We start from the raw sequence: 12,891 nt of genomic DNA on the forward strand, positions 1-12,891 counted from the left end.
TTGAAGTGAGTGTGAAAAACAGCAAGTTAACTACCAAGCCTGGTTACCAAGTTTAATTTAGAATGACAACAAAAGACATTTCAAAAATGTTTTTGCAGAGGGTAGAACCAGATAATTCCATTGATCCAGTTCAGATCTTATATAGCTTTAAGTATTTCATCAAAGATCCATCTGTTTTCATTAGATCTATATCTGACCCTTATCCTCCCCCAATATAGTTTAAGTGCAAAACAAATGAAAAAGAAGCACTTACTTAAGACTGGCATTTTTCCAACATTGTGAACAATAAGCAGTTATTTACCCAACAGGTTTTCCTGTTAGTTAATAACATCTGAACAGCTGTTGGAAGTGAGATCAAGAATTCACCTACCCAACACCCTCTATACCAATGGTCAAGCCAGCAAACACCCAGGAAAGAGTACAGGAATAGAACAGGCACACAGAGGTTGCCTTGTGACCTCCCGCGATCTCAGCTCAGGAACTTCCTAGGCCAGAAACCGTATCTTCATGTTTAAGAGCACTTGGTAAATTTTTCTCTAATTTGCCCAATCATTTTTTTAAATCATGAAAATTTTCAACATCTGCACGTTTTGCAGCATGGAGTTTCACAGATTATTTAGGCACTGTATAAAGAAATATTTTTTTAAACACAAAATTTAAACAGACCTGCTTTACTTTCAGTGCAAGATACTACATGAAATGAGTGACGGCAGCAGAGCACAGTCTTTCACTTCTCACCCTTAAGCTTAAATACCATACAATATATCATTAAATATTCTGGAAATTCTGACTAGGTAATTGACAATTAGCTTTTAACTTCTTCCTGTTTCGCTGACTAAAAATCAAGGTATTTGTGTTATAGACACATGATGCTGTAAAAATGAAACTAAGGGTCTTGGGATTTCAGTTTTTGACTTTCTGCTCACTGTACACATCATTTGAATTACATCTTTGATGAGATAATAAAACACATAAGAAGGATAGAATTGATATTGAATGGACTGAAATTATAGTTAGCAGATTTGGCAAAACATAAATGTTTATGGCCTAAAGACAATCTCAAAAATTCAGTATTTTTTTTGATGGATATGTTTTAGAGTAGCCAACACATCCTGTGAAAGCCTTTAACTTTAGAATGGTCTTCATTATTTCATCAAAATATGTGGTAGAAATATCTCTGTTACAGCAGAAAAAGAAGGCTGGGCTTTTAGGCAAAACTTTGATAGCAACAATCTCAATGTTAAAGCTCTGACTGGATACCAACACTGTACGAGTTTGGCTAAATAATACCTCCACAGAAAACATGGACAAGGGCAACACAGATACCTTCCTAAACCTGAGGGACCGGACCTGGGCTGAGTTCCTATTGCTTTAAACATTCTCCGTGACTCATTCATCAGCAGAAAAAGGGAAATAACTGCACTGGCTTCACTAGAAATTAAGGCACAATGGTTTTGTTTTGATTTTAGTGTTTTAAAACAAATTGCAGATTTGAGATAAGGATGCTATAACAAAAGATTGTAGAATTCATTAAGCAGTGTCAGTAAAGAGTCTTTAATAACGTTCATATGTGGCCTAGCTCTGATCATTTTTTAGAGGTCACTGAAAGTGTGATGTGACGCAATATTCTGTGATATATGTTAGCCATTATTCCAGCCTCTGAAGTTCAGGTATATTATTTTTTTAAAAATTGATTTGCTAATTGTAATTCATAGCTAGATGAGCATATCTCACTGCGTCTTTGGACACAATACAAAATCAATTCCCTCTAAAAATTTCAGACATATTTTGTGGATACACAATTACACTAGAATTTACTTAAGCTTGCAGAGTCTAAGGTACTATTTTCTGTGGGTTTTGGGGTGTTTAGGCAAAACAGTTGAGCTTAAATTTACCAGTTTTCTTATGCACATAGAGATAAAAAATGTGGCTTTGTCATATGTTCCATGTTTTTCTGCTGTTTCTTATTTCTGGTTCCTCACTTAGGAGCAGTATATACACTTAATTTGTATCCTTATTCTCTATTACCCCCAAAAGTGCTCCATTATTTTTGCTTTGCTCTGCATGTCATCTCCACTTGCTGTCTCCATAAATGCACAGCAACAACTTGGATTAAATAGAAGCTGGATATAAAATGGGAGCAGTTTTATACTGCAGGGAAGACAAGCAAAACAAAAACCCATTTGCACAGCAGTTACTTTTTGCCCGGAGTGGGAACTTGGGAGCTCAGTGAATCACAGCCTGGGAGCTCACAGCAACAGAATTATTGCTTGCGTTGCTGGGCCTGCAAAAGTAGCTCATCCCCTGCACTGCTACATGTCTCCGTGGGACTACACTCTTTCACACACAGCAGACTGCTACATGCAGGTGGTAGAGCCTTTGTTATCTTAAAAACAACAGCTGCCTTGCAAAAGTCAAGGAGAAAAATCCAGCTGGTGGGCTAGGTCTTGACATTTCACTTCCTTCTGTAGAACCAATAATGGCATTGGGTACAGCTCCCTGAGGTCTTGCTTTATCTGAGAAATGTTCTAAGGTCCATGGAAAGTATTAGCTCTGTTTTCAGATTTGTCTGTTTTTTTTCTGGAAAACAGTGGAAAATTAAATGGCATGAAGTTTAGGAGCTGTGGCACTGAAGTGCTGAGTCCTTTTGCTTACACGTGCCCTAATTATGTTAATTACATTTTCAAATAAGTCTGCTCCTTGGAGAATCATTGAATCCATCTGAAATTCATTGACCTCATTAGGTCTTGCATTTAGACTGCCCTAGGTGTCATTTCCTTACTCGACCTAAACTTATTTGTCTGCTTTTGTCCAGTATTGGATAACTTATGGTCTGAACTTGTCCCGTCTCTTAGTGGGCCCTGAACTGAGCACCTCAGCAAGGTAGTTGCCCTATGTTTGAGATATGGTCACCACTTAGTGAGGGCAACTCAGCCTACTGAGGAGGCACAGAGCCTTCCAGGGGTATTGTATCAAATATTGGCTAAATGAGGAATTTACATTACCTGTGTTGCTTAACTAAGTGTCCCAGTTAGATGTTTGGGGTGGATAACATAAGACAATTCTAACTGTTGCATATATTAATATAGATTTTACTGAATGTTTATTTTACATGTCTAAAAATATCATGAATAAATGCATTAAATCCTGTGTTACAGTCAGAAAAATATTAAAATACACCTTTTTTGTTTACTTCTAGCTACCTCAGAGAAACCTCATGAACACAGTAAGTATCAAATTGATGAAGAATATTGTTACTTTAGCTTGTAGGAGGAAGATATTTCTTTATGTTGTCAGTTTTGGCAGCTTTAGATAGGATTCATCAACACAATTTTGACTTATGAGATCAGTTTTCAGTGACTCTGTAAATGCAGAACCAGATGTGATTCACAGGTCCCAGTCTGAGTGGAAAACATTTTCCAATTATGGCTGAGATAAGACCCACCTGTGCCCTGTGCCTCTGTAGCAGCTTCACACTGGGAAAAAAATCAAGGGACGCACAGACGAGGAAGGGTCTGTGCATTTCTCTGGCTATGTCTCTGATCCAAGCAATAGAGAGATTTATCACTTGGTATGTTGCAGCCCTCACCTGCTACACAATTTAGACATAGCTGTTATAAATCATAATGAAACATATTTTTAACATTCCTCTGAAAGGCCATAGCTTCCTTTTTTCTGTCTCATAATGTTGAGGTTTGGATATCACACTGTTTTTAAATAGCAGAAAATTGCATACAGCTTATAATTTAATACAGTATATTATTTATTATTGTTACTACTTCACAATATATCTATGGGATCCAGGCTAACAGAGAAATATGGAAAGTTATTTTTTCTTTATGCAGTACACTGACTTTTATTTGCCATCCTATATGAGGCAACCTCACTTCTGTTGTAATAAAATACTTTTATGTTTTCTATATTAAACATCAAGGAGAAATTTTCTATATAGAAGATAGATGATAACAATCAAAATTAGTAGTGAAAGCATTTCACAATTTTAGAGATTCTATGATATTTCTAAAAACCAAAGAATTTAATTTTGTGCTTCCTTAAACAATATTTAAAAAAAAATCTTAGGCATTATTTTTACATTTTAGGGAAAAATAATTAAATGCTTTTCTCAAAAAATATTTTCAAAAAATTCTCAATTCTAGTGTGAATATGAAAGACAAATCATAATGAGAACCTTATATTTTTAAAATCTTCTAAAAATTAAAAAAGCCTTTTAATGTAGGGGTTCTTCTTACTTGCAGAGCATGAACGCATTAAACATGAAAAAGTGCTTTCTCAGACTAAGCCAGGTAGGTTTGGTAATTTCATTTCAAATTACTCCAGGCTCCACTCAATAAGGATATGTGTGGTTTGCAAAACTGGGAGACTTTCTTGATCTAGGTACTGGTTTTTTGCTTTGTGTTATTGACTTTCCCAGAGTCTGGGAGAGGAAGAAAAATGGGGGTGAAATTTACCTAAAAGGGTTCAGCTTTCACAGTTTTTTTTTTAGTTTCTATGACTCTCACTGGTGCAGTATGGCTTATAAAGCATTAGCGAAACCCATATTCCAGAGTTTGGGGAAGGAGTTCTTTACTGCCCTTCAGTACATCAAAGAAAAATGCTGGGAATTACTCCATCTCAGCCTTTTCAGTAAACCAGTCGTTACATGAACTGAGTCTGGTCCCCAAAAAGGAAGAGCTGCAGTCTCACCAGGTACATGATAGCCTGCACAGAGGGAGCCTCCAGTTTCTGAATCTCAGAACGGGAGATGAACAATTTAAAAAAACTAATAATAATCCCAGGCTGACTGTGCACTCGGGTAAACTGTAACTAATGAGTGACAACAGGCTGAGGTGAGCAGGGCAGGGGTCCCTCTTTCAAACCAGGGCTCTGCAGCTCATGCTTTTTGAGGAGGAAGGCATTCAGGGATCCGCAGCTGGGTCTGGTGTGAAGAAACAAGACTGAGAGGACAACCTCACGGAAAACTCAGCTACTGGTGCTCTGCTTACATCTCTCCTGAGTGGTCTTACCAGATGGGGTGGACACTGAAAAGCACGTATCAGCATCCCACCAACCTTTACTGGCAGTGCTGCTGTTTGAGCTTCATGTAAAAATGAAGTGCTCATGAATAAGTGATTGGATTAACTACTTAAACCCACATGTGTTCAACGATAGGCAGGCCACATTTTTCCATTATGCTTTTTTTTCCCCAAATTCTTTTTTGAAAGAAAACAATTTCTCCTATGCATTTACTATTTTTCTCATTTGTTTTTATAATACAATATTCTGCTTGTAAGTTAAGTATTTCCATACACATTTTGAGGTTTCCTGCAAGCCTTGAGTAGCTGACTTAGTGAAGCTGCATTACTGGGTTTGAGTCAACAGAGAACAACAGAGAAAAAAAGCTATGTTTCTCACTCTAGCCTTCAAAGAGGCAGAGGCCAAAGTGTTTATTGGGTTGTTGTGGGTTTTGTTTTTTTTTGGGGGGGGGGCGCGGGTGTTTATTTTTACTTTGCTGATCACTTTTTGTGTATTAACAGCTAGCAGAGTGCTTCAGCCAGCAGATGGATGCAGGTGGGCTCAGCCAAGCCATGAATGTCCTAGGAAGGAAGCCACCTTAACTAGCTCTGTGTATCCTGGGAGGGGTCAGTGGTAGCCAAACAGTGGGTTGCCTGGGCAGGTGGCACAACCACTCACCTTTCCTGCAAAATGAAATCAGTCATGCTGCACAATCAGCCTGATTTCATCCAGATAGCAGCATAAAAATAAATTTCCTTGATGAGGCATTTGCAAACATCAGAGCATCATGTCACAAACCAGTACATTGGACTGATTAGGAGCTTACTCTACTATACTCCAGTATATTCCAGACTAAAGCCCTTGGAATTTAAATTCTTGAAGGGAAGAAAAAAAAAAAAAAAAAGTTGGGCTAAATTTCCTTTAGAATAAAAAATCTATTCGCAGTGATTAATGGTTCCTTTGGAGAGTAGTGGCTGTTTTGAGTTTCTGTTGATGACCGGAAGTACTAACTTGCAATCACTAGTATTTTTTCCCCAACTTCTGTCTGCCATGTGCCAATGAGTGCTCTTGAGTTAGCAGACTAAACTATAAAAGCCTCAGACTGTACAGAGCAGTGGCCTCCCTTTTCACGTTCATTCAGACAACTTCAAACTATTATTCCTATGCCTCTTGTCATCAGACTTAGAAGTATCATGTGACTGAGAAACTAGAGAATTTCAGAACATATATTTATTCTGTAGGGAAATGTTTAAATTAGAGAGTCGGTTTTGTATGTGTGTGAAAGCAAGTAAAGTAAGAGAATTCATCCCTGAAGTATTCTTCTGAAAATGCCTGCAATACATAAAGAAATGCTCAGAGCTTTATATTTTTCCATTTAAATTAGATACATCAGGAAAAAAATGAATATTAATGCTTGTAGTGCTGCAAAACTAGAGCTCTGCAGAGGAAAGAAATTCTCTGCAATGAAAGATTTCAGAACTTTCAGTTGTGGGCTTATTCAAAATCAGAACAAAATCTGAATTTTTCTGAAATATTCACAAAGAAGTATTTTGGACTTTTTGTAGCTTTATGAGGATATTAAAATTTATTTTTTTTCCTGACTACTCATGATATAGTCAACAAAAAATGCATGAAAATTGGAAATGTTACTTCTCTTCTTGCCAAAATACTATGTATTATCTTCATCAGATATTTTTTTCATTGCTTTTCTTTATACTGGATCTGGGGATTTTGTGAAGCTTTCTGATGTCTTAAAGCATGTTCCCTTGTAGAGAGTGTTGTCCTTAAATTTTGATAATCTACTCCTTCAGTTTTCCTTCTTCTAACAACCAATGGCTAGAAAATAATAGGAAAAAGCCATACAGTCACCTCCTGGAGATCTGCCAGTAAATGCATCAGGGTGTCCTCCTTTGGAATCAGCAGATCAGTACTTGCTCTGTGCTTAAGTTGCAGAATAGGTAGGTGAATGAATAGCACAGAATTACTGTATTTATTCCCAGATGAATGTAAATCCACAGGCCTGTCCAAGACACTCTGTTTTCAAGAGCAAATTCATTTTGATAAGTAATCTCTCCCATACTTTAGATGGATCAGACATGCCACCCACTCACAGACTTATTTCATCAACTCCTGGAGTTACAGAGCAAATATTGCTCTAAAATCTCAACAGAATTAGAAAAAGCAAGGATATCTTAGTGTTCAAAAGAGCAGGGATAATATCTAAAGAAAGAGAAGCTCCAAACCTTTCAAACTTTGCTTGACATTTGATGGTATAGGTGCTATGTTTAAAGCCAGCATGCTGGGGGTGGGGGTGGGTGTGTGTGTGTATCGGTACATGGAAAACTTAATATCCCAATCTAAATTAGTGACATTCACTGTTATATGCTGAAGTTTACCTAACAGCAGAAAGAGGATACTTTATCTCAACAAGTTGCATCTTCAAACTGCTGAAAACATTTCTAACTTCAGACAGCCATGAAATGGAGATGAGATCTTTTTAATACACTGCTTTCATAAGAAGCTGACAATAACAATAGCTGAGTAAGGGGGGGAAAAAGCCCTAAACGTAATACAAGTGAAGAGAAATTAAATCACCACCTACCAGATGACAACTGAAAAGCATAGCAATGCAGGGCTATGTTTTATTTCCAAAGAATAGGAAAGATCAGTAACCATGGAGCTTTACCCTTCCCTGTATTTTCTCCCACCAGTACTGATTTTCTTTTAGAAACAAACCCAAAAAAGCTAGACAAAACCCAAACCACAACTGCTGTACATTTCATGACCGTACTTGCACTGTAGCTTTGCTGGATGCTGCTGTGTTATGGATGAGGAATATGGACTGTGCAGCAATGAGGCTGTCTTTCCATCTATTGACATACTGATATATGTCTTTTTAGGCCTCTTTGGCAAGTGTACACCTCTGGGAATCTCTGAGAGCCAAGTTAAAAAGAAATCAGTACAGAGAAGATAAACCTTCTCTCTGCCCTCAGAAAAAAAAAAAATCCTCTGGCAATTAACATGCTAAATTCAAAGCAAATGTCAAGTAGGTTGAGACCACTTAACAGTCTGCTCTTCTAAATACTGTGTTGTCTACGTATTTAGTCAGAGTGCAGATCAGGATTGAGCATTCAAACTTGAACGTTTGGGTTCCAGAGAAATAGCCCTCACAAAAGAGCTGCAGTTCCTGAGGCTGACTGTTTGAGGGTACATAGGCATAGTGGTGGGTAAACAAGGGATCTGATAATTCACAGGTGGCTCTAGCCACCCATCCCCTTCCCAGTAACTCCCTCCACTCCACCATCTCGTTTAAGAACAAGTTTGACAGTCAGGCTGGAGTCATTGCTGATATTCAGGAACCAAGCAGCTTTGAGCACGCACAGACCACCCAGGAGGGTTTCTAGATAACTAGTACTCAGACGAGTTGAATGGCTTCAGGGGACAAGACATCCCTGCCAGACCTGACCTCCACCCAGCCATTCTCAGCTTCAATCTTATGCCTCACAGTGGTCTTGGGGGAAAAGTAAGGGGCCAGAGGCACATGGCTGCCAACTGTGTCCGTCAGCAAAAAGAAGGAGAAATACATTCTGAATGTGCCTTAAACATATTGTCAAAAAAAAGTAGTGGTGTATGTGAATGTTGAAAGGCAAGGATTAGGACAGAGATTTGAATTCAGCTGTGGGAAAAGAGTGAAAATTGGAGTAGAGGTATGAAAGGATCGGGAAGGGCAAAGGTCAAGTCAACCAAATTGGGCAAAGTAAAGGTCTGAAAAGAAACATCCCAATTCCCACCTGACAGGGCCATTGGGCAGTTAAGTCAAACACCACCTGATCGGTACGTGCAGTCCTGCCTGTGCCTCTGCCTGAAGTTTCAACCAGCAGCTTACTTGGAGGAGGGGCAGGCAGCTCAGGTCTGGTGGCTGATGTTGAAATGGGTCCATGTCACCTGAGAACTGTGCTGAGCAAAGCCACAGGCAGCTCAAGAGCATGTGAACTTGGACAGCTTTTCTCATGAGATTAGCAGAAACCCAGGGCAGCTCTAAGATTTTATGGCAGATACGCAGGTGGGTGTAAGCTTGTCCAGTAGCAGGTGGTATGAATGGGCATTCAGACTGGAACTGTCCCATGTGGATATACCTCTGCAAGTTAGCATGTGCTTGGGGGTTTTTGTACCTTTCTCATCTTCAGCGTGTAGACACGTGTGGATACATCCATTCATATTTGCAGTTAGGCAGTATCTAAGCAGATGTTCTCAGCGTTGTGTGATACCAAACCTTTGAATTAGACATTTAGGAAGGTGATGTTCACAAAGTTAGAATAGTTATATTATTAGAATATATTTTCCATCTGAGTGCCTGCCTGAAAGACACCACCAGCTACCTGTCTGTTTTCCAGTGGCTCATATGTTAGGCCTAGTTGATTTTTTCCATGGAGTATGATCTTGCCATGCAGTCACAAGTCATAATGCATGTGTGCTGTTTTACACTGGTGTAATGGGATAGTGATGCTAAAGATGTGCATTTATTTTGTCATCATGAACCATATGTATAATATCATGTGTGGAAATATTTTTCTAGTTATATGTACCTATGCTAACACAGGGTGAATTTTTAATTTTAATGCTGCTTTCACAATACAGAGGAGAAAATTAAACAACAAAAGACAGCTCCCACTGAGAAGTCAGGTAGGACCAAGTCATTCTCTCCTGATTTTGGGGATGGAGGGGGGAAGAGGGGTTTTTAAACACTATCCAGTACTCATCTAATGTGGTACACTCACATTGCAAATTTTTTTTTTTAAATTATGTGACTGGTAACACTTTCTTAGAGCAAATCCAGCAGAGTGACAATTGCAGACACCATTCTAAGAACAGTCTTTCCAGTGACAAAGACAGGTCGACGCATTGCAGCTCTTCATCTGCTTGTTGCAGCCTTTCTGTCAGAGCTGGACTAATGAAATGAGGTGTAGCTGTAAATCAAATCTCTCAAATTATCCCTTGTATGTATCCTTGTAGGCATTTGCTGTTTGTTTTTTTCAACCTCAGATATTTCAAGTGACTGAATTTACAGCAAAGACACCAGTGTCCAAGTAAGGAGTGATGCAGGAGGATGAATCATCAGTTGGATTAGGAACTTGGACTGGTTTTAAACTGGCTTTCTTTTGGGGAAAATATTTTTGGAACTAACCTCTAAGTCTTTGGGTCTTTTCTATGATTTAGATCTTGTAGGTTTTGTAGCAATAACGCTGACAGGAAAAATTCAAGTAAAATTGACTGCTATAGAAGCCCTGAAGGGTCACCCAAAGAATTAAAACATTCTCATCATCACTGATAGTCCACACAAAGCTGTTTTGAAGGATTTTTCTAGGTATCAAACCTCTTGATTTCTACCAGGGCTAGCCTTGATCCAAACATAAAATGAAAGATTGCCAAATCTTGGACAATCATGTCAACTACGGATTTTCATTTGATTTGATGATGATGGTAATGATGGTAATGATTAATATTTTCAACAAAATAAAATGCTGTTCTGTTTTAAGCTGAATGGTGCTGGTTGCTACCTCATTTCTATTCTTATTTTATACATACCTTCTCTGAAGTAGTAGAATAGATGTTATAGAGAATAGTATGGTTCTGTCTCTAAGTGTGAACATTCATGTAACTTCTGGGTTTATATTGCTTTCTGTAAGAATTTTCACGATAATCTAACATTTTACTATGAAGTGATGTTTTACAGTACTCTATCCAATAAAAACACTGTTTTAATAGTTTTTATTGGATCATAAACTGCTTTAGCTTGTTCAAAATCATATAAATTATGTATCTGTTAATACAATTGGAGAAATTACTGCACAATACTTCAATATATTTCTAACCTGAATGTTTAATGACTTACTGATATGCAAACACAAGTCTGGAGAAGGAAGAAATTATATCTTTCAGTTTACAGGATTTTCACACCAAAATTCACAGTTTTGTTTTTAGGGTCAGTTATGTTTCATTTTAAGTTTCTGAGCAAAATTGGAAGGCTCAAACTGTGGTTTAGCACTGGTTGGAAACAAAACTGCCAGAAGTATCATGACGACTACTTTTTGAAGGATTTGTTAGAGTCATGCCCTTGACAAGTCTTTTTCCTATTGGAATAAAACTGAAAATGCAGTTAGAAAAATGTTAGAACCAACCTTCATTTTAGGAACCTGAATGCTGTGCTGCATTCAGTGGGGGAAGCTAAGAACAAGTGAGAACTGACTGCCATAAAAATATTTGAATGTCAAAAGGAAAAAAAGTAGAATCTCTTTTCTCTTTATATCTAAATATCACAATTTACCTTCTTTTGTCTTCTGTAGTCCAGGCAAAGCCAGCAAGTACGTGGTACCTACCTTGATCAGAAAAAAACCTGTAAAATAGCTGGATATGTGTGGCTTTTTTGACTTTAACATATGGAAACTCTCCCCTAGCAATTTCTAGTTTTGCTTAAAATTATAGTGTCTTTATCACCATGCCTTCCTTTACTTTCATGTAACACATTGTCTTGTCATTGCTATTTAAAAGTCCGTGTGGCATAACCAGTTGCTTCAGTCCAGAAGTCAGTTCATTCTATGTTTCTCATATCACAAATCTTAAAACAAAAAATTAATACAGGAGTGACAAGCTTCTTAGAAACCACTGTTAACAATTAGTTGGGGTGGATAAATAGTCCTGCTGAATTAAAAAGAGAAAAAGACATCATCACGTTTTCTTCTTATCCATGTATTTTAGTACAACTACGTCTAGATTTTATCTCAGTCAAAAACAAGTGAATAGAGTCCATACATTAACTTCCCGTGCAGCCTGTTTGTTAATTTTCTGTATCTTTTCTACCTTCAGCATGCAAGATAAACCACAAAAGTAAAAAAAATAAGAATTCAATTAAGTCCCCAAATATTGCCAAGCTTGAAAAAAGCCTAGATCCGAGAAAAATATCATTCTTCATGGATATAAGTTTTAATTCATACCCTCATGAAACTGTTTCCTATTTGAAATTCCCTATAATGTCTTCATCTTGGCATTGCCAGGCATGTATCTCAACTGAGATCACAGTTTCTAGGAGTTCAGTTATTCATCTCAGTAGCAGAAGGGCTGAGGCACATTGCCCTTTTTTCAGGGTCTACTCTCATTTTCAGCATTTTCCACTTTACAGCCCACCTTTGTGTCCTTGTTGCTCAAAAAGCAACTGATGTAGGTTTTTAACTGTTGGAAACCACCTGAAAACAAGGCCAACATAGTTGTCCATTGATTCCTCAGCTCTAAAATATTTTGTGGCCCCTATTTGCATCCATTTGGCATAGCCGCTACTGTGCTATGAAATCTGTGGAGTAGGTTTCCTTCAATTACTTTTAAGTAGGTGTGACTTTTGTGTAAATTATGTAGTGCTAGAACTTGTTTTTAAAACAAAGCTTCTTCAGCCTTTCCATTTCCAGTAAGCTGACATAAATTCTCCTTTTTTTCCCAGTAATAATTATGAAATAGAACAGCCGGGGTGGGGGGAAGATACATCGCCTACCAAGCAGTGCTAGTTCTCTCTCACTTTCCACAGTTAAATATAATTTATTCATATGGAATAGGATGTTTGGGAATTCAGCTCATATATGTCTGAATCAGCAACATAAAAGTCGAGTGAACGGTTATTGAGTTTGCTCTGTACTCTCCTTTCAAATAGCAAGAATAGAGTCTAGGTACAAATTACATTTCAGAAATTGAAGGGAGCCCCTATTAACTGACTCCTTCCTCAAGGTACATGCATAACTCTTAGTAACATTAATAGTAGCTATATGTGTGGAGCTATGTGCAGTACTACTGAATTTGGCTATTTGGTGGCAGATCCCTCAGGGGATAATCTGT

The 12,891-nt window shown here is 37.9% G+C and overlaps 1 protein-coding gene across 1 annotated transcript in view; it reads left to right on the plus strand.

Moving 5' to 3' along the window:
- Positions 1–12,891, plus strand: part of TRDN (triadin) — a 235,131-nt gene that overhangs the window by 190,394 nt on the left and 31,846 nt on the right. Inside the window, exons 27-30 of the mRNA XM_055715002.1 lie at positions 3,200–3,226; positions 4,257–4,304; positions 9,652–9,696; positions 11,358–11,375. Of these exons, the coding sequence (XP_055570977.1) occupies positions 3,200–3,226; positions 4,257–4,304; positions 9,652–9,696; positions 11,358–11,375 (138 nt within the window). The remainder of the gene's footprint in view (positions 1–3,199; positions 3,227–4,256; positions 4,305–9,651; positions 9,697–11,357; positions 11,376–12,891) is intronic.

This window comes from Falco cherrug, chromosome 6 (assembly GCF_023634085.1).
Source record: "Falco cherrug isolate bFalChe1 chromosome 6, bFalChe1.pri, whole genome shotgun sequence".
Taxonomy (NCBI): domain Eukaryota; kingdom Metazoa; phylum Chordata; class Aves; order Falconiformes; family Falconidae; genus Falco; species Falco cherrug.